The sequence below is a fragment of the Martes martes genome (assembly GCF_963455335.1).
Source record: "Martes martes genome assembly, chromosome: 9".
NCBI classification, from domain to species: Eukaryota; Metazoa; Chordata; class Mammalia; order Carnivora; family Mustelidae; genus Martes; species Martes martes.
Genome location: NC_137896.1, coordinates 65040515 through 65063199, shown reverse-complemented (window position 1 = coordinate 65063199; position 22685 = coordinate 65040515). Strand labels below are relative to the sequence as shown.

The 22685-nt window shown below is 46.8% G+C and overlaps 1 protein-coding gene across 1 annotated transcript; it reads right to left on the bottom strand.

Annotated features, from left to right (window-relative positions):
• Nucleotides 1–5590: 5590 nt before the first annotated feature.
• COX5B (cytochrome c oxidase subunit 5B) lies at nucleotides 5591–7773 on the bottom strand. Its single transcript, XM_080812728.1, has 4 exons — nucleotides 7254–7773; nucleotides 6653–6726; nucleotides 6386–6485; nucleotides 5591–5790 (listed from the first exon to the last, which is right to left on the bottom strand). Exons 1-4 carry the CDS (start codon nucleotides 7354–7356, stop codon nucleotides 5678–5680), a joined length of 390 nt encoding a protein of 129 aa, XP_080668854.1. The 5' UTR covers nucleotides 7357–7773; the 3' UTR covers nucleotides 5591–5677.
• Nucleotides 7774–22685: the final 14912 nt, after the last annotated feature.

The window sequence follows — 22685 nt, the reverse complement described above, 5'->3', positions numbered from 1 at the left end:
TGCCCCCAAAAACGTATGGGTCAGGGGAACATGATGAACTGGCCATTTTGGTAGCACTGTGGGGCCGGGAAGAGGGGCATCTAACCCAGTAGGTGGCAGACTGACTTGCATGGGTTCACATGGGGTCAGTATTCCAGGTTGAAGTGTGAGCTCAAGGGACCAGTGGGGCTTGAGAGAAAGGCATGGACCCAAGTGATGCGAAGTCAGCAGGGAAGGGTAAGTGGCCGTCTCTGTTTATAATGCAAGATAAACCTGAAAGGGAGGTTGGGGCCAGCACATGGAAGGCCTTGAGAGGGTTTTTAGCCGTGTCCTCGGTGACGGGTAGCCAGCCATGGGAGGATGGTTGTCATGGCTGTGTGTTGAAGGCATCCGGAGTTGGAGCTAAAGGAGGGCCAAGAGCTGAGATCAGGTCGTAGGTGAGAGCTGACTGAGGCCTATTGTTACAGGGCATTTTATGAGGCTTTGTGGTCACAGAGTAGTTAAGCCTGTATGTGCCCTCAAGGAGAAAACAATTTATAGAGAACCCTTTTTGGGTTGGGTTCATGGTACCACTTTCTCCAAATTTACACAGGTTTGAAGCATTATTACTTTGACTCCTCCCTTTTCGTTACCTTCTCCACTTTATGCCATTTACCAAGTTCTGTTGGTTCTTCTATAATGCCTTTCCTACCTGCCACTCCTTTACTTTAAAGGCCTCTACCATCCGGTCTTAGAATGCAAGCTTCATTCTACCCCCCTACCCAGTCCATTTGCTCTTGGATCTCAAGCCCACATAGCCTTGGTTCCACCACTTCCTAATCCAAAATGTCAGGCAGTTCTCCACTGCCTGGCAGAATAAAACCAAACTGACATGACGCAGGTGAAATCCCCTTCATGAACTACATGCTGCATTAAGTTTAGGCCCGTTGGGATCTGTTCCTTTCCTGTTTTGGGTTCACACATCATCATGCTTCGCCCACCAGCTTCTACTCTCTGCCGGGAATGACTTTCCTTCATGTCTGTCAAAATCCCATCATCTAAGGCCAAGCACAATGCAGCATCCTCCCAGTCCCCTCTTCCATTAGGGACAATATGTTACAGACCTCTGGTCATGCCAGGTTTCCCACTGTTGGAGAAAAACAAAACAAAAAGGTGGTAAGGCTAGAACTAACTTGGTGGTGGTGCTGGATTAGGATTGGATGTATGGACTCAAGATTTTTAATACACATACAGATAGATGCTGAAATAAATAGGCCTCAGTGTGTGAATGCTAGGGTTAGAATGTATGTGTGGATTTCCCAGCCCTGTCTGCTCAGAGGGCCTAGGCACAGTGGCACCCCAGGAGCAAAGGCACAAAAGTGTCCAGATCGGGCTTCTAAACACCACCATTCAATAAAAGGAATCAGAGCTCCGTGGAGGAATTCCAGATCTAGAGCAGAGAAAGTAGTGTGGTACCGCAGAGTAAGGAAGTGCCCCAGAAAGGAGGGGCTTGTCTTAAGGACACAGAAACCAACTTGAAGGAGTACCCAGTGATCAACTCTGTGGTGGATTATAAGCCATAGAATAAAATATTTATGAGCCCACTCTGATATAAATTGAATAGATGTATACATAGGGGCGCAGAAACAGTTCTTCCTTACATTAGTTCAGTTCCTGTAGAAGGAATAATAATGGAAATCACTACAGGCAGGGAAACACTACAGTACTAACTGATACAGACAAAAATGGATGCAAACATTAGTGAGCAAAAGCAAGGACATTTGCATTGCTTTAGAGTACCTCCCCACAAGGTAACTAGTAACTGCAAAAAGGAAAAATAGTAACTTTATGGCCAAGAAACCTAGTGGACAGTACCTTAAACCAATGACCAAAGTGTGCATCCCTAGTCATTAGTCACTGTCTCTTGGGGTGACGCACTAAGGGCGCTATGTCACCTGTGCTACACCCATCACTTCAGTCTGGCCAGGAACAAACAGGGAAACCCAAACTCAGGGCATCCTACAAACTAATGGACCAGTTCTCTTAAAGTGACAGGTTATGAAGGTAAAGATAGCAACTGTCACAGACTGGAGAAGACTGAGGCATGACAGTGAAATGCAACGTGAGGTCTGGGACTGGACAGGGACCTTACTGGGAAAGCTGGCAAAATTAGTGAACAGCACGGTGTCAGTATGAATTTCCTGGTTTCAATCATTGTGCTATTAACATTAGGGGAGACTGGGTGAAGGGTAAATAGGAACTCTGTGCAGTCTCTGCAAATCTAAAACTACCTCAAAGAGGGGGTGTGCAGGGGTGGGGAAGAGCTCAGGCCCAAGTTAAGTGTTCTGCATTCACTGTCCTGTCACAACTAGCTAGCTGCATAATCTTGAGCTTTCCTAGGATTCCCCATCTCTACTATGGGGGTGATAATAATAGTACATACCTCATGGGTTTATAAACAGCCTGGAAGGTTGAGCCTGGAACATTTTATGCGGCAAATAAAAAAAGTGCTCAAAGAATGATAGGGACATGTCAAAAGGCCGTAGGCACCAACTTGAAGAAACTCCTACCAGCCAAATTTGGAACAAACTAAACATCAGAAGCTAAATACCAGTTTTGAATTATAATCCACTGACTATAATAAAGCATTTGAGTCCATACGGACATAAATTCATCAAAGTTCTGGTGAGCAAGTTACATCTCAGTGCTGCCCCCCATAAGATACTTACTAAGGAGCAACTGCACAGTGAGGAAGTCTGGCAGACATTAGTTTAATCAGGCGACCAAAGTGAACCCTATCAGCAGTGGGACAAGGCAACATCAGATGCCTAGCAAGAAGAGTGTGGAATCACCTCTGCAGCGCTCGTGCCCAGGACACATAATCCTGAACCCAATCCTCAGGGAACATCAGACCAAACTGAGTTGTTGGTGTAATTTTCAGAAGTGTCAAGGTCACAGGAGTCAGGGAAAGACAGGAACTGTTCCAGAGTGGAGACAACTAAACGGACAGGACAACTAAAGGCAACATATGATTCTGAACTGGCTCTATAAAGGGCATTATAGGCACATATGATTCTGAACTGGCTCTATAAAGGGCATTATAGGCACAGTTAGCAACCTTGAATAGGGTCTGAGCATTAAATGGCAGAAATGTATAAACTATAACTTCCTGATTTTGATGGTCATATTGTAGGTATATAAAAGAATGTCTTTGTAAAACACATACACTGAAATGTGATGGGGCATTGGATCAGCAGCTCATGCTCAAACTGTTCCAGCAAACAAGTGTACTTGCAGTCTGTTTCATACCGTCAGAGTGAGGCTCATCTTCTTCCCTCGCTTCTATAGGCTGCATTCCTTGCCCGGCATTCCTTCGCTTATAACCCCTTCTTCCACCTTCAGAACAACGGCACTGCATCTCTCTGACCATTCTCCCATAGTCACATCTCCTTCAGACTCTCCTGCTGCTGCCCTTCATTATTGAGCCCACCTGGATAATCCAGGATAATCGCCCTATCTTAAGGTCCGTTGATTTGCAACCTTAGTAACTTTTTACTACATGACCTAACATATTCACCGGTCTGGGACTAGGATATGGACATCTTTGGGAGGCTGTTATCCTGCCTACCGCAGTCTGGACATGTACTGAGGACTTTTCTTTCTTTAAAGGAGAACCGGTTATGATTTTTTCTTCTTAAGATTTTATTTTTTAAGCAATCTCAACATCCCATGTGGGGCCTGAACTTACAACCCTGAGATCAAATCACATATTCCACCAATTGAGCCAGCCAGTTGCCCTGAGAATTGGGTACGGTTTTAAAAAGCAGAGAAGAGGGTCCTGACATTGAGGGAGGGAGAAGACAAATCCAATTAATGACATGGAGAGTCAAAAGTTAAGATGGGTGGAAAGGAAGACAGTGGGAAAGGAAGGGGGAATGCAGGAGACAGGCCAGACAGAAGGGCTTAGTGGCAGTACCAGAGCAATCTTCATGGTAAAGTTACTGGTAAACTCTTGTTAAGAACAGCATTTGAGGTACGAGCGTTAAGGGAAGATTGAAGAGATGACTATCTAAGTATTCCCGTTCTGGAAGAAGAGGAGGACCCTGAATGGCAGACAAATGCTCCAGCATTTCCTGGCAACAAAAGACAATAACAGCAAAGAATGGAAGCAGCAGCTCTGACTATACCTTTAAGAGGAAGTAAGGCAAGCCTGGGGAAAAGGACTTTTCTCCCTAAAGCTCCCCACCGTCATCAGCTCAGCTCAGAGACCTAGTATGAACCAGTTTTGTGGAGAAAGTAACTAAAGCCACCTCTGTGGCTAATCCCAACAATAACGCAAAGGTCCCAGTTCCATTTTACAAACAGCATTTGAGAACTTCATTGTCCAGCATGTCATAAATATAAAGTAGCTGAAATGGACTTATTAAAATTTCTTTCAGCTCTATTTTTTCATTATTATGATAAAGTTCAAATACACACAAGAGTAGAACAATAACTCTTCTTGTACCTGGCTACAATAGATCAGTCCTACCCCAAACTCCTCTTCCTTTTCATCCTCCTGCTTTAAAGCTAATCCCAGACAGATTTCACCCCAAGTACCTCACCAAGAATCTGTAATGCATAAAGTTAATTCCATTAGCACATCAAAAAGTTAATAAATCCATACATGTCAAATATCCAGAGATCAAATCATTTTTACAGTTGCATTTCTTTAAATAAAGACACAAACAAGCTCCATGCTCTGCCCTTGGTTGTTCTCTCCCTCGTATCGATTTCACGTGATAGGTTCTCCCTACTTCTGTTTCCTCATTGCAATTTTTAAAAGTTTAGCTATTTTTATTTTTTTTTTAAATAGGCCCCATGCCCACTGTGCAGATTTAACTCATGACCCTGAGTTCAAGAGTAGCATAATCCACCGACTGAGCCAGCCAGGGGCCCCTCCTCATTGCAAATTATTTGAAGAAACTAGTCATCAGTTTCTGGAATTGTCTCATATTCTGGATTTTGCTGACGGTATCCCCATGAACTCTGCTTCAAACCCCAAGACTTCAAAGCCCCCAAAACTCTGGTCACAAGGTCACTCTATTTTATAACAATACTGCGAGCCATCTGCCGGACTCTTTATATATGTTATTATTACTTCTAACTCCTCACAAGGTTTTTCTTTTTAAGATGTAACCTGCTCTCAGAGGGCATGCTCCCAGTGACAAAGCTAAATGATGGAGCCAATAGTACAAGTAGAATCAGCCTGATGCCATAGCCCATGCTTTCCCCATGGCAGATGGTCCCAATCATTGTATTATGGGATTGTCAAACTCGGCATACACAAGCACATGGAAGACAAAATAAATCAATAGATAGCTATTCCCAATGTAAGAATCCATGCCTCCCAAAAAATAAAGGATAGAGGGGCGCCTGGGTGGCTCAGTGGGTTAAAGCCTCTGCCTTCAGCTCAGGTCATGATCCCAGGGTCCTCGGATAGAGCCCCACATCAGGCTCTCTGCTCAGCAGGGAAACTGCTTCCCTTCCTCTCTCTCTCTGCCTGCCTCTCTGCCTGCTTGTGATCTCTGTCTGTCAAATAAATAAATAAAATCTTAAAAAAAAAAAAAAGGATAGAAATAAGACCAGCCAATTATGGGAGAAGGAGCCAATGCAATGGCTTGTCTTTATTGGAAAGAGGAAACTTCACAGCACATTCTGAGTAAGTTAGTGCAAAGGCTCAGTGGGCTAGCTGGTGGGGCACCAGCTTGTAATGGGTTCCACAGCTAGGGCATCGCTGGGCCTCGCCTTTGTGGAGCCAGAACCAGATGACGGTACTATTGTCCTCTTCACCTGAAAGGGAAAAGGAGTTGAAGGCCAGCCAACCTAGAAGTGGAGACTTTCAATATTAACCTCATCCTCAGACACCTCTAAGACCCAAAGTTATGACTTAACTCTTAAGAGATCAATTCAAGCTCTCTCCTTCCCCACTCTTCAGATGAAGAAATGAGGCCCCAAGTTTATTTACAAGTAAACTGAGCTCAAATCACAGTCACTATTAGGTTCTAACAGTTCCTCTGCCTATACAGAATCCCAAAGCATAGTCCATTCTGATACATATTCCTAGTACCTAAAATAGTATGTGGCAAAGAGGAAGTACAATAAATATTCTCTGGATGAATACTCCTTCATGCTGCATCTCCAACGAGCTGGTATTACTGGTGTTCTATGCTCTTAAGGAAAACCTTCTTAATGAAGGTTAATGAAGCTTGAAAGGGCCAGGGGACCCTTAGGATAACTCATTTATAGACAAATCCCTTTTACACACACACACACACACACACACACACACACACACATCGTACACACTAAAGATCTGGATATCTTACTGAAATTCTGCATAGAATATATTAAACAATGGACAAAAAGATAGTGGTGAGGTACTTACAGATGCAGCCCACTATTCGCTTGTTGGTGATAGATGGGACTAAGTTAGGGTCTTCCTTGGTGCCTGCAGCTGCCTTTGGGGCTAACATATTGTATGGGTCCTGAAAAAGAATTAAGCCATTATGCCAAATGATCCCTACCTTCCAAAGGCTAGTGACACTGCTCCCACAAGTCAGCTTCCCTATGTCAAATGCTCCCAAAGAGGAGACGGCTCTGATCCCATCCAAGACCATGAACTCCAGAGAAGACACAAAAAAGAGTTTCTCACCAGTCCTTTCCGTGCAGCCATCATGACCTCCCTCTCCAGCCCAGTCGCCTGGTCATCATCAGTAGGAACACCACCTAAAGAAAAAAACGTGAATTATGATGTCTTAATTATCCAGATGAAAAACGCATACACATGAACGTTTACATACAATCTACATGCTCCTAAAGGCTATTCATACACATTAACTCCTAAGGACCACTGTCATAATCCCCACAAGTGGCAACACAGGGTAATCTTTTCTTCCTTCAACCACGGAGACCAATATTTTACACTTTTTTTCTAAACGCAAGTCAGAGTCCTAGTGAGGTGAGCGCGGGTCTGAAGGGCGGCTTAGCCTCTCCGAATCCCAGCTGCAACCCGTTCCCCAAGGTCACCCGGAACCTCAGTTTAGGAATTCTTCCGCAGCCGGGGTCAGTTCAGTGGCCGGCAGCACAAGCGGCCAGGAATGACAGGAAGACGCCCGCGGAGCCTGAGGCACTCAGGGCCCCGGAGCGGTCACTGGGGCCCCGAAGAGCTGAACGGACCGCCCCGCTTCGCTGCCTTGGCACCACCCCGGGAGGGCAACGGCGCCGGTCCCTGACGCGCCGGGCGGGCCCAGTACCTCCAGATGCCATGGTGCGCACCGCGGCGACTCCATTGGGACCGCGGGCCCTGAAGGCCTGCGCGGCCAACGCTCCAACTCCGCGAAGTAACCTTGAAGCCATCACGCCCGCTACAAACAGCAGCACTTCCGGGAGCAGGCTCCGGAAAGAAACGTGATTTCCGGGGGAGGGCTTTCCACCACGACCACCCAGACTTCAGACTTCCGCTTCCTCCGGGCGGCGAACCCGCCCCACTCACGTGACTCTGGCTGGACCTTCTGGAGAGTCAGCGCATGCTTGGTTCTCCCAGCCAACCCGGGCTCCGCCGTCCGGGAGGTTCGGGGCTGCTCTCGTTATGAGACGTAGGCTCCTGGAGCTTTGCCCTTTACTAACGCAGGGCCAGCTCGCTTTGCGCCTTTGGGACTCTGTGGCGTCGTTCATAGAATGAGGCGACCACAGTGGAGTTCCTGTGCGTCTTTCCTGCTAGTTATGCTCAGTGAATGAGGAAGCTTCTTGGAACTCGTAAAGCCCAAGTCTGTCAAGAGACTTACTGGACGCCCAAATGATTTAAATTTATTTTAGGTTTTTTTCCCCCCAAATGACCTAAATTTAGGAGCGGGCTCCTGAAGGCCACTGTGCTGTTACGCCTGTTCGCTGGGCAGTGTGAGGCATCGCGAACTTGTTGCATTGGCCCTAGTCTGTAGGAACTTGGGCAGGACCCACCGCAGTCAGTTTCCTGTTCCAGGGGTGCTGAGATGACGGAGTCGTTATGGGTGATGAAGTCCAGGCCCGAGGTGGGACCGGGGAGGAGGAGGGGGATTGAGCCAGATTTAGGGCCCCTCCCAGGACCAAGACGTTTGGTGACGTGGAGTGAGGGGGTAGGCTACTCCCAGAGGTTATTAACCAAGGAACAGGTTAAGGGACGCTGTTGCGTTATGACTGTTATGTTGATTTTTTATGATTTCAGATCCTTGTTTTGGACAGAATTGTTTGTGGTTTGAACTTGTTTTGAAGTTGGGTATTAACACTTAATGAACTCTCGCCCCTGCCCCTGCCGTGGAAAGGACTCACGTCGTTGACACCATAGTAATAGCCTTGGGTCCATCATGTAACAAAGACTTTTAAACTTTAAAAACCAAGAGGTTTGAGGGGCGCCTGGGTGGCTCAGTGGGTTAAAGCCTCTGCCTTCGGCTCGGGTCATGATCCCGGGGTCCTGGAATCGAGCCCCGCATCGGGCTCTCTGCTTAGCGGGGAGCCTGCTTCCTCCTCTCGCTCTCTCTGCCTGCCTCTCTGCCTGCTTGTGATCTCTGTCTGTCAAATAAATAAATTAATTAAAATAAAAACCAAGAGGTTTGACCAACAACTCCAGAGTGTTCAGACTGGGCATGGCTACTCTTTCTTGATCTAAATAGTTCTCTGAAGATCTTGAGGCACTTTCTCCTGCCCTAGCAAGGCTGCTTTTGGTCAGAAGAGGTGTTAAACCCTGCAGCAGTCTTAGAGAAGGGGCATCTGGTCCAGCCTTGAGACTCCTAGGCAGTGGCACAGTCCGTTTGGTGATCCCCCAGAAGCAGCACACCTTCCTGCCAACACTGGTGCCCCGGCAGTGAGAAACCTAAGCTGGAAGCTGATATCCAGCTTTTAGTTGGAAGGACTGACTCTACCCAGTCTGGAAAGGTACACCTCAATTAAATTTGGACTCTATTTCATCTCCCCTTTGCCTGGAATAAAAGCGTAATTAACCTATCACTGGTTTGAAGTATGTTATTTCTTTATTGGCTTATAAAGAGACGTCCTGTGTGCTACTGGCTTGTGAAGTATTACAAATTTTAATTCCCTCAATGAACTTATGTTAAATAAATTATTGGTAAAGACAGTCTCAGTCTCCGAGCATAATTTGCCCCGAACAAAATAGGGGGAAGTTGATAATGGGAAATGGAGTCACCGAAGGTATCTGGGCCAGAGTTCTCTGGTTAAAACTGAAAACATCTCCATAGTTACCATTGCCCACAACCTGAGGTGTGCAAGCTTCTTAGAAGGGCGGGCATTCAAAAGTGTAAACATTGCCCCTCATTGACTGCTAGGACTTTGTTCACATTGTCAGTGTAGCCCTTTCTCAGTCTGACTCCATGGAATATGTTTCCCTGTCAGATGAAGATTCCCTTCATAGCAAGAATTGTGCACTATTCACCTTCGAATCCTCTAAAATTTTAGATAATTTACTTCTTGGAGAGATTATACAGAGTCAATTTTCTAGGGCTTCTCCTGGCCCAGTGAGGTCAGTTTGAGGTACACTGGGGAGGTTTGAAGTCCCAGGTACTTCCATCTGTCCCATGCGGGTTATATTTTCAAAAGGACCTAGTGGAGCATTCCTTCACAGGAGCGCATTTGGTCTTCATGGGTGCTCCCTCAACCAAGCAAAGAATGTCTTGATCCTCTTTAAAGGTGGATGGTTTGCTTTGAATGGTTTCCAGTGGGGGCACCTGGGTGGCTCAGTGGGTTAAAGCATCTGCCTTCGGCTCAGGTCATGATCCCAGGGTCCTGGGATCGGTCCCCACATAGGGCTTTCTGCTCAGCGGGGAGCCTGCTTCTCCCTCTTTCTCTGCCTGCCTCTCTGCCTACTTGTGATCTCTGTCTGTCAAATAAATAAAATATTTTTTTAAAAAAAGAATGGTTTCCAGTGTTACTCCCTTCTCTCTTACCTCCAGTGCAACCGCTCCAAATTAAATTGGAAAAAAAAAATTTTCCGTAAATCTTAGGAATCTTCCCCAAGAACCCAGAGTTGCTTTGTACCGATGGTCAGATGTTTAATGCTAGGGAAAAAGCATTGGTCTGAAATACAGGTGTTCTGGGATGGAACCCCACCAGTTAGCCAAGCCAGTCACTTTTCTTTTGGCCAACCATTTCCGCATGAGTAAAACTGATTAGACTAGATTAGTATTTCCCAGAGAGAACTGCACAGAATCCTAGTCTCAGGAGATGCTTTCAGTAAAAAGGACTTGGGAAGTTCTGCATTTACTGAATTCCCTCTTGGAGATGCACATTCTAGCATATTAAAGGCTCTGATTAGGCCTGCAGCAAAGAATCCTGCTTAATTCACCTGCAGTTTAAGCCAGAGTTTTTCTATCTTCATTGACCACTCTTTGCCAAGAAGCACCTAACCCAACTCTCAGCAGACCAGTGAGAAATGCAGTTGGGAGGTGTTATGATTCCCTGCTGCCTGACCATAAGATGGTTCACTCCAGTCTATGAAATGGGAATAAGGTTTATGCCTAATCATAGGACATTTTTGCAGGTCCTTATTCAGCTCACAAAAGACCTGGGATTCTTCAGACTTTGCAGGTGAGCTTCTATGTCAGGACCAGTCTCTAAGCATCCCCACCCAGGCCCTGCTGCCTCCAGCTTCCACCACCCTCTGTTCACACTCCTGCTCCCAGTATCTCCTTGGGACAGTCTCCCCCACTTCTGTTCCATCATTGTCTTTGCCAAAATAAGAAACTTTGAGTATTATATTTTACTTTTATAGGATAATTTTTAGTGGTCTAAATAACTACATTTTTTTAAAGATTTTATTTATTTATTTGACAGAGAGAGATCACAAGTAGGCAGAGAGGCAGGCAGAGGGAGAGGGGGAAGCAGGCTCCCTGCTGAGCAGAGAGCCCAATCCGGAGCTCAATCCCAGGACCCTGAGATCATGACCTGAGCTGAAGGCAGAGGCTTTAACCCACTGAGCTACTCAGGTGCCCCAATAACTACATATTTTAATAAGTCAAACATATATGATGAGTAAGGAAAAGGTTCAATGTTAACAGTTTTGTGTTTTTCCATGTTTTTCCTTTCTCTGTGCCAGGGTTTCTCAACTTCAACACAATTGATATTTTGGATTGGATAATTCTTTGCAGGGTAGAGTGCAGTCCTGTGTGCATTGTAGGATTTTTAGCATTTCTGCCATTAGCATTCCCCAATGGTGACAACCAAAAATGTCTTCAGCCATCGCCATGTGTCCCGTGGAGGGCAAAATCACCCTGATTGAGAATCACTGCTCCATGCTCACATAGACATATTCAAACAAATGCACATATAAGGGAAGTTTCTTAAAATATACAGATCTATAAGTGAATATCAATTATAAAAATATATATTACCATAAAACTTATTAGCAAGTTGTTTTTTAAAAAAATATTTTGTAGACATCAGAGATCAATACTTGTAGATCCAACTCATTTGATGTAATTGCCACATAGTGTTTCCTACTATAAATATACTGTCATCTACCCATTTCCCCCTTGATGAATATTTAGAACATTTTCCCTCACAAACAATGCTGCAGTGCATGTTCTGTGTACACCTGGCCTTCTATTTTGGAGGGTGTGTACATCAAACACCAATAAATTCTGCCAAATTGGGTTTCCCAAAAGTTTGTAACAGTTCCTGTTCCCAGCAGCAGGGCATGTGAGTGCCAGAAACCCCCTCTGCATGCTGAGAGTTCCCCACCTTTTGCAAATTTTACCCTGTGGGGGGGTAAAAAATGAGATGCTGTTGGTATTTGCATTTTCAGTTCCCTGACCTCCAAGGCAGGTGAGCATCTCTTCACATGGCCATTTGCATTTCCTCCGCTGTGAACTGCCAGGCTCAGCCACTCAGACAACCTCCTTAATCTCTTTTTGCCTGTTTTATTTTCTTTCTGTTGGGCATAAGACCTACCTCTGGAGCTGTTGTGAGGACAAATGAGTTAACACTTGTAAAGCGTTCAGAACTGTGCCTAACACGCTGTCAGTGCTGAGTTAATGCTGGCTTTAAATGGGCCATTCCTGGAATGTTAAGTGTCTATCTTTGGCTCAGGCCATGACCTCAGGGTCCTGGGATCGAGCCCCACCTCGGGCTCCCTTCTCAGCGGGGAGTCTGCTTCTCCCTGTCCCTCTCTGCTCTCTCTCGCTCTTTCTCTCTCTAATACTTAAGTAAAATCTTTAAAAATAAAATAAAATGGTCTATTCGCTATATTCATAGTTGCTTGGATTTACCCAGATCTCCGGAAGGATACAAAGGAAGCTAATACATGTAGCTACCCCTGTGTATTTGTGGGGGCGAGAGAGTGGTGGTGGTTGGTGGGGAACAGGGCCACGGAGGCAGGATGGGACTGAGACCCCCTGCAGACCTCTTACACTATTTTGGGTTTTGTTTTAACTATGTGAATGCATTACCTATCCAGAAATGAAGAAAACATTTTTTAATTGATTATACTCATATTCTTATTAGGGGGTTCTTTATCTTATTGACTTGCAGAGACTCTTGAATATTAAGGAGGTTTCTTTTTTTTTTTTTTTTTTTTTGTTAAGGAGGTTTCTTGAATCCTTTCCATGGGTCAAGGCTGGTGCCTATTCAAAGGGAGTTAAGCAAGGCTTCTTCCTTGAACCGATCACAAGGAATTGGTAGGGGTGAGTTGTTGTTCTTGGTTTGAGCAGAGTGCTCACAAGCTTGAAAGAATGAGGTCATAAAAGAGATCTAATGTGCACTTCTGTTGCTCTGGCTGGGCCACAGAGGCCCTGACCACTTACAGAGGTGTGTGTGTGGCTGATTTTTTATTATAACGAGTTAGGTGGGGGGCGGGGGGGGGGGTGGTAGAGACCGTTGCTGTGTGCAGGCCTGCTGGGATCCTGCTTCAGCCAGGGTCAACCCAGACCTCAAGGGCCACCTAGGGAGGCCTAAGGAAGGTATGATAAAGTGGCTGAACCTCCAGCAGCCTGCTGGGAGCTAGGACCCTTCTGGCAGCAAAGCCAGGTCAGAACAAATCAGACATTTTTTGCAGATGCCACAAATCCAAAATGGGTCACCTGGACCTGCTGTTAGCATGGGGTCTGGCGGTGGCTGGGGCTCACAGATCAGAGGAGGATTCTACGTGTGTGTGTGTGTGTGTGTGTGTGTGTGTGTGTAAGAAACAAAAGCACTGGTTGTACCAGTAGAGCAGCACAGGACCAATGTGAATTGTCACTCTTCCCCTCCCAGAACCATTTTCTCACCCAGTGACCCTCTTCCCCATCCCACAGAGCCCCCTTTATTCTTCCAGAGAGGAATGTATGTTCCACCTGGGAAATCCTAATTCTCCTCTCTTTCCCCATGCCATGTCTTCCTTTCCCCTCTTCCCTCCATCTCTCTCCATCCCCATCCTACTGGGCGGGCCCCTGGGACCTGTTCTTCCTGAGTCAGTCACGCCCCACTGACTCCCACAGCAGACATGAGTAAAGGACCGTTTGCAAAAGGGTATCAGAGTTGAGGCAGCCCCAGGGGTCTTGAGGACCAGGGATGGCCACCCTGGGCCCAATGGTCTTCGCACCTGGGGAGTGCTGAGCAGCAGGAGGAATTGTGCCATTGCCAGAGCCTTGGCAGAGAGGGCAGGGTGGGGGTGAGGAGCAAAGTGACCCTAACTGGCAACCAGAGGGCAAGGGAGTCCCTTGGTGCAGTCCATGGAGGACAGCCTCCCAGGTGAAGAGCAGGGGTGGAGAGGGGTCCAGAGAGTGATCAGCATGGTTCTCTACCTAGGATAATATCTACTCAGTGCTTCAGCTGTACTGTCATTCTCAGGTCCTTGCTCCATGGTCCATGGTACCCAATGCTAAATATGCCTGACCATCTGTTTTCTGGGTTCCTTCTCCCACGTTGGCAAGCACTGCCAGAGAAAGTCATGTCCCATAAGAAGCTTGTGACCATCACTCTTGGCTGAGCCCTCATGTTGGGAGCTTGGCAGTTCTTTCCTTCACAGTCCTGAAGCCCCAGCCCCGCCCCTCTTGTATTTCACTGAGGAGCAGACCAGAACTCACTCAGCCTCCTTTCCCTCCGCCTCCTATTTCATCCTCCTCTTCCCTTTCCTTCACCCCCTCCTGCTGGTCTTGGAGGAACTGGGTCTCCCCTCCCCAAGGTTGCTCCTTCACCTGATGGGCTCTTCCCCCTCTCCCTGCATCAGGCACCTTCCCTTGAACTTCAAGGGTGCTGAGACCCAAGTCTTTCCTCAGGTCAGTGCCTCTTCCATCCACTTCTACACTTCTGGAAGAATGGCTCCCTCCCTGTGTCTGCCTCTTCAGTGGCCACTTACGGTGCCACCCAACCTACAGCTTGACCCCATGGTGCCCTGAAATTCTGTTGCTAAGTTCACCCTTGGCCCCCTATTTGCCAGACTCTGTTTATAACCTCATTCCCTCAGATATCTTCCAGTTGTTAGCTGCCTCCTCCTTGCCTTCACTCAAACTAAACTTTCTTCATCTTTCCTTTTGGCCTCTTGGCTCTTCTTCCTCCACTGGAGGTTGATCTCCGCAGGGGCGATTTCTGTCATTCAGGCCTTACGGGAGCCCTCATTCCACTTCCGGCCCACCCTCACCAGCTAAGCTGCCTACCCCCTTCCCACCTCTCTCTGCTCCTTTAGTACTCGATCAGATATCCTGCCAAGGAAACCCTTTGCATGGCCCTCAAGGTTCTCCGTAGGCTGGCCATCCCCTATGAGTTCTGTCCTTCCCCACCTGGCATTCCAGGCCTCAAACACACCATTTACTTCCATGCCTTGGCACATTCTAGTCTCTTTTCCTTGAAAGCTTTTCCTTCTTCTGGAAATGAGTTGCAATTCCAACTCCAACTCCAAGACAGTGGGCAAACATATCTCGCCTGTGAGGTCATCAGACTTCGACCTGCAGGATTGTTATCCCACTCATGTGGGCTCCTAGAGTACTGGGCCTGTTTCCATTAGGGGATTGATTACACCGCAGGGTGATTATCTTTTTGCTTGGTTTTGGATCTAGGTGGCCAATGCATGATAGCTGCTCAGTGTTGAATGACTACTGAATGGATGAATGCATTACACAGGACAATTGTTTATGTCTTTTGCTGTACATGGACTGGTTATTGAAAATTTTCTTAATTTTGTTAATAATGTCCTTGTATAAGATCCTATATGAGAAGTTACTTTTGTAATTGAAAATAAGGAAAAAATGTACTTCCTTCTACCACAGAGATTCTGTATTATATAGAGAAACATGTAGCCCCTTGTGTGCATCCCCCCCACACACATTTTTTTTAAAGGTTTATTTATTTATTTATTTATTTGACAGAGAGAGAGATCACAGTAGACAGAGAGGCAGGCAGAGAGAGAGGGAGAGAGGGACGCAGGCTCCCTGCTGAGCAGAGAGCCCGACGCGGGACTCGATCCCAGGACCCTGAGATCATGACCTGAGCCGAAGGCAGAGGCTTAACCCACTGAGCCACCCAGGCGCCCCCCCCACACACATTTTCTTTTTTAATTTTTATTTATTTATTTGACAGACAGAGATCACAAGCACACAGAGAGGCAGGCAGAGAGAGAAGGAGGGGAAGCAGGCTCTCCGCCGAGCAGAGAGCCCGATGTGGGGCTCGATCCCAGGACCTTGGGATCATGACCTGAGCCGAAGGCAGAGGCTTTAACCCACTGAGCCACCCAGGCGCCCCCACACACACATTTTTATCTCTTGCCTCCAAGAAGCTCAGAGACAGGCTTAATATTCATTCACATAATCACATTAGCCCCTCTGGCCAAAATGTGGCTCTTTCTCCTCTTTGTGGTTTTGATTTTTTTTTTTTTAATTATCTTTTCTCCAGTACCTCTTTTGAAATCAGACAGTGGAGGATAGAGGAAAAGGTATACACTGTGGAGTCAGAAATATGGGTTCAGATGGTCTTGCACCTAGCAGCTCTATAACTTGGGGAACTTCTCTGACCCTCCAATTTCCCTTTTGTAGGGTCATTAAAAAGGATTGAATTACAATGTAGATAGTGTATGTAGTACCTGCTAGATGATCAATAAAAGACAATTACATGAAGGAGAAGCTATAAATGAATAAAATAATTGAAAATGTCACTCTAGGCTGGCCAATGGAAGAATAAACAGCTACTCACATGGGGACCTGGAAAAGAGCAAGGCCAACTGGCTTAAAGCCCCTCTCCCCTGAGTCAATCCCAGCTCTAGGGTCACTATTCAAAAGACTCTTGGGAACACAGATTTTTAACCAGACCAAGAGATCAAGTCACCATATAGCATATGATCCCCGGAGAGTAGGAGTTGAAGAACAGAGAGCCTCAGAGGAAGAGGAAGAGGAGACTGGGCAGGTCCTCAGCTGGCATGACCAGGCCCAGAGGAGGGCCTCTACTGGAGTCCCTGAGCCACCTGAGGCAGCGTATTTGGCCAAACCTCCTTTTCTCTCCTTCCAAGTTCCTCTGGGAGGAATGTGGCGGGCCTCAAGGAAACAGGGCCTCAACAGGAAGTGAGAATAGCAGTTACTAAAAATGAGAGCAAAACCCTGGGAGATGTGGGGAAAGACAGGCCAGTAGCAATGAGAGCTCTGGGCTTAAATGTGGGCTTTCATACCCCAGTGTATGGCCCTGGGCCAGGCAGGTGGCCTCCAAGCCTCAATTTCTTCCCCTGGAAAATTAGAGTAGTCAAAGTGCCCTCCAGCCCACAGTGAAGATGAAATGAGCTAATGTTGGTGGAAGCATTTGTATCCTGAGAAAGGATTATTCTTCTGCGGGTACCTGGGTGGCTCACTCGGTTAAGCATCTGCCTTCAGCTCAAAGTCGTGATCTCAGGGTCCTGGGATCTGAGTCTTGGGAACGAGGCCCACGTCAGGCTCTCTGCTCATTGGGGAGTCTGTTCTCCCTCTCATTCTATCTCTATGCTCTCCCCTCTCCCTCCATCCCTCTGTCTCTCTCTCAAATAAATAAATAAAATCTTTTTAAAAAGAGAGAGAGAAAAGAAAAGAAAAGACAAAAGAAAAAGGATTCTTCTTGTATAGGTTAGTATTTTCAACTTTGCCTGGGGCTGACTCACTCGTTCTTTCATATTAAACTTTCAAATGATGCTCATTCAAATGAATCTCCCTATGTATGTTTAAAACATTTAAAATAGCAGGAGTAAAAAAAATTAAAAAATTAAAAATTAATGCTAAGCATTCTCCAAAGAACGGGAAGGAGTTCAGACGGGATCGTTTTAACCTCTTCAATATCCCTCTTAACAAATGGAAATCAGAATAAATGGGCCCAAACTCCTAGAGGAGCTGATCCAAGGAAGTAAAGGTCAAGTAGCAGTGTTGCTAGGAAAGTCTTCCAACATACCAAGGCCTCGGCCTTCTCTCGCTCACATCCTGGCCCCAGCAGAGGGGCTCCCTCTGGGTATGGGTTGAGCCAAAGTGCCCATGTTAGCACTAGCCAGCTCAGCTCAGCTCTGACCCCTCCTGCCTGGAAAACCACACAGGAGGACGATTAATTAGCTATTCATGATGCCTAATTAAAAATCAGTGCCCCAGAAGAATAGGATATGGGTCTTAATTGATGACAGGACAGGCCGAGAATGATGAGAAAGAATGTGTGTAAATGGCCTAGCTCGGGGGCCAGGCCCGGCGTCGGGGCTCAACCAGGGATCTCCGAGTGTGATTCTGCCGGGGCCGACATCCTCCAAAGCGCGTGCACGCTCACACACACTCAGATACACGTGCCCAGGACACACATATCTGTTCTCAAAGCAAAACGTGGTGAATTATAATCACGGATGGAGGCTATGAGCCGAGAGCTCTCAACACACACCACGGTGGGTGTCTTTACTTGGGAAGGATCCCAGTGGTCTGATGGTGGAGAGGCCACTGTGCGCCGGGGTTCAAATGTTGGCGTAGCCCCCTTCTGCCGGTGTCCTTGCCAAGTGGCCCTTTCCCTCAGGGCCTCACTGCCCTCTTCTGCCCGGAAGCCCCAGACCGCGCAGATCAAAAGCTCAGAGAGGCTCACGGGTGCCCGATGCCCGCGCCGCCAGGAGGCGTCTGCGCAGGGAGGGCCGCGCACCCGCAGGCTTCCGGTGCGTCGCGTGGCACGCACGTGGGGGCGCACGTGGCGGGGGCTGGGGGCTGGGCCCGCTGGGGGCGCTGTGGGCGCGCGCTCCCGGATGCTGGACGGCTGTTGCCTGCCCAGGTGCAACCCGCGGGTGCAACGTTGCGGGCGCGGGGAGGCTCCGGCGGCCCTGGAGGTAGGAACCCGCTCCTCGCCCCAGCGCAGTCCTCTGTCCTTCCAGCCCCACCGTCAGGAAAGCCTGCCCCGGCTTCCTTTCCCCGCCGAGCCGGCTCCCTCCTCCAGGTCTGGGCCCAGGCTTCCATACCCTTCCGGGCCCCTCCTTTCCCAGCCCTGCCCGCCCAGCCCAGCTCAGACTGCCAGCTGCCCCAAGCCCGCCGTGGTCAGAACCGGCCCAGCCACCCGCCTGCTTGTTTGAGCTCTCACGGGTTTCTCGGTTCAACACGTGTTCTTGCGTGTTACTCTGACCCGGGCGCCTTGCTGGACCCAGGGCTGGCCCTCCTCTCTGGGGTGGCACAGTCTCCAAAGCATCGTTTGCTTTGTTGGGACGGAACTTTCTTCAGACTAACTTGAGAACTGGTTTATGTTTTGGTTGATTTGGTGGTTTTCTGTGTGTGTGTGTGTGTGTGTGTGTATGTGTGTGTGTGTGTGTTTCCAGTGTTTCCCTAGGGCGCAAAGGGTAGCTGCTATTTTCTTTCCAGAAAGGCTCTCTGTTCCCAGCCCATGCCCAGTTTGATGGATGTGCAGTTTATAATACCAGAGACTGTTTGACTTTATTTGTGGATAAAACTTACCTCATTTCATCTTTCAGATTGCGAGCTGAGGCCTTGCTAACCAGAGCCGCTGCTCTCACTAACATTCCTAAGCTATTAAATATTTGTTTAAAAGGACAGACATAAAGCAATGTCTGAGGAGTCAGGCATCTTGAAAAAGGCAATACTCATAAAAATGGGACTGTTGTCATAGTCTCAGTGAATCTTGGATCCTTTTTTTACATCAAGACTCAAAACATTTTGTATTCCATAATTATCTGACCTCATGGCTACACTTTAAGACAGATTATTTGATTTTTCTTGTAGGGAGGAAAGCAAAAGAACAAAAAGTGGGGCAACATGTTAAAATCACACTGTGGGCCAGTGATGGAGAGTGGGAGGGTTGTAGAGGGAGGCTGAATGGTCCAGGCTTTGGGCCTGGGTTTGCAGGATTTCAGGAGGTACTCACCCTGCAGTGGGATGAGGTGGGCAGATGGACCTACAGTCCCTGGGCTGGATGGGAGAGGAGGGAGCATGGTGAAACCAGATGGCTTCACTCCTTAGCCTAGAAAGAATATGGGTGCGATGGAGGAGGAATAGGCCCTGGCTGGTTGGGGGCTTGGGAGAGAAAGGACAGAAGGAGAAGTCAAGTTCAGATATTGAGTGTGTTTCTCCATTTGAATGGAATGTCTTTTTATCTCCTCCTGTGTTCCTGTCTTGACACCTTGTACATAGCACTTGGAGCATGTCAGATTATCCAGAATGATCATTTCTAACTGATTCCTGCGTGCATCTTTGTTCACAAGTCAATAGTTCTGAAGTTGGGCTGTGTCATCCTTTGCGTCCTTGTTCGCTTGGCAGCTTTTTGTCTGTCTTGGTGGCATAGAAAGTCATGGTGCTTGGGGCGCCTGGCTGGCTCAGTCGTTAAAGGATGCAACTCTTGATCTCAGGGTTGTAAGTTCAAGCCCCACGTTGGGTATAGAGATGACTTAAAAATAAAATCTTTGTGAAAAAAAAAATAAGAAGAAAGGCATAATGCTCTTAAAATTGTGGCATCCCAGCTTTGGTGAAATATTATAGCCTGCTGTGGCCTTGATCCAGCAATTGCAGGATTCAGAGTTGGAGACTCAGGCAGAAAAGATGACCTTTTATATGCTAATGTGTCCAAGGGACACGAAGGAGGGGGTTGATAAAAGCAGGAACAACAGGAACAGGTCTGAAAGCTGTATAACCCTATGGGTCGGAGAGAAAAGAAACAGCTGGTGGATGTGTCTCCTTTCCTGGTAATATTGGACCACCATATAACCACTGGTAGATGGATACCTTTGAGAGAAATATGCTTTGTAGCAGCCAAGCTTAGCTGCCCACTGGGCAGGCGGCCCTCCCCCTTCAGCCTGCTCATGACCAACCAGTCTGAAAACACCTCTTGGGACTGTGGGGTCCATGCTCCACCATCCATTGGAGTCTTGGTGACCTTGGGTCTATCGCTGGCAGAAACCTTCCATTGCTGTAAGCCCCTCAGGGGCAGAGGCCATATCTTGCCCATCCTTGGTTTCCTGGGCTCAGCACAATGCCTGATGCATCAGACATACTAAGTTGCATCTTACTGAGTAAAACTGCACTGGACAAGTTGAAGCAGGTTGTCTTCCTGGTGCTTGAGTCAAAGCCTTCATCTTGCAGGGATCATGTTCTAAGTGAAGGTTCTCTTCTCAGCCCTCAGTCCTCTGTGCAACTGTTCTCTGAGTTGGTTTGGGGAGCTAACCTACTGAGACCATATTTCTCACCCTTGGCTCACAGAATGAGCTTTTGGGACTTCATCCACTTATAAATCGGAATCTGCTTATATGTCAACGCATTTGGTGACTTGGCTCCCAGAGAGCCTCACTAGTTAACCCGCAGGATATTAGGATCTCTATGGATTGATTGTGCTGGGTCTGCTGCTTCAGCAGGTGAGCAGGTCCCAGCCTCAGGAAAGCTAGAAAGGTGAATGAGACTCTCCTGGAAACAAAAGGGCAAAGTTCACCTTCTGCTTCATCTCCAGGGAAGACACAGGCTGAACTCCAGGGGCCCTCAGGATCTGCAGGACCCTGGTTCCCCATTCCCACCCTGGCGGACCTAGGTGCTCCTTCTAGAATGAGATGCTTTGAGCATGCAAAACATCTTTTCTCAGCCTGCACCAAGATGGTCTGGGGGTGGTTTGTACAGAAGTGAGGACTTTTGGAAGAGTTCCTTTTCTGTCTTCTTTGGCTGACTCTTAGGCTCCCAGGGGGTGGCTGCACTTTGCTAGAAAATGCTGCCACTGCCATCACCAGTTTGATGGTTTTTTTTTTTTTTTAATCTCTTAAGGTGACTTTGGGGGTATTTTTATGGATAAATGTCTGGTGAGCTTCTGGATTTCAGTTGGATTTGTGAGAAACCCTGATTATCGCTGTAAGATTTTTTGAAAAATTTGAAGGTATTAAAAGCCAAAACTAGTTTTCACCTACTTCCATAAAAATTACTTCAGGCCAGAATCATGACTGGAATAACACCGTATGTTAACTATCCTGGAATTAAAATTTTTAAAAAGAATCATCAATGGATGGTAAAACTAGGAAATGAAAGTAGGACAAGAAACAGGATATTTACATAATCTCAAAGCATCTTCCTTTAAGATGCTGATTAATAACAAAGGGAAAAATAGTGGTATTACAGTGGAGAAACCTGGCAGAGCCTGCCTTAACCAAGTGATTAAAATTAACAGCAGCAGTAATGGGACAAATCACCGCCATGTGCCTTCTGATATGATGTACTGAGAAAAACACACCTCACATCTGTGTATTCCTGCTCCAAACATATAACCTGAACCTAATCATGAAGAAATGTCACACAAACCCAAATTTATAGAGTCTACAAAGTAACTGGCCAATACTCTTCAAAAGTGTCAAGACCAGAGGCCCCTGGGTGGTTCAGTGGGTTAAGCCTCCGCCTTCCGCTCAGGTCATGATGTCAGGGTCCTGGGATTGAGCCCCCGCAGCAGGCTCTCTGCTCAGCGGGGAGCCTGCTTCCCCCCCGCAGCCCCGTCTCTCTGCCTGCCTCTCTACCTACTTGTGATCTCTGTCTGTCAAATAAATAAAATCTTAAAAAAAAATTGTCAAGACCACACACGCGCGCACACACGCGCACACGCAGTAGTTAATGATAAACCAAATATAGTGAAATGTTGACATAGGGGAATTTTGATGCAGAGTATATGGACATTTTTTGTGTGGTTTTTGCAATTTGGGGTATGCCTGAAATTATTTCAAAGAAGTAGAAAAGGTCTTCACTTTTTTCTTATAAGAATTATGGATGGGGGAACAATTAAAATATGCTATACATACTTGGCAGGGAGAACAGATCTAAATGGCTTTTGTAGTATGGTAACATCAAAATTTTGTGTATCCTGGTAGAGAGTCAACAGAAATGAGTATTTATATCCTTCAAAAGACATGCACAAGAATATTCATAGCAACTTTATTCATAATAGCCTGAAATAAGAAACAATCCACATGTCCATTAGGAGAGTGGGTAAATATGTTGTGAGGCATTCATATGATGGGATTCTCTACAGTAATGGAAATGAGCAAAGAGTTACAACATGCAACAATGTGGATGAATCTCACTTGTGTGATGCTGAGCAAATTATAATCAGATACAAAAGAGCACCAGATATATGCTTTCATGCATATAAGGTTCAAAAACAGGCAAAAGAGTTGATGGTGTTACAGGCAGAGTCTTGTTACCTTTGGGGGTTATTGACTGAAAAAGGTTTGAGAGATCCCTCCAGGGTGTGAGAGGTGTTCAGTATCTGCGTAGTTACACACACACACATAGACA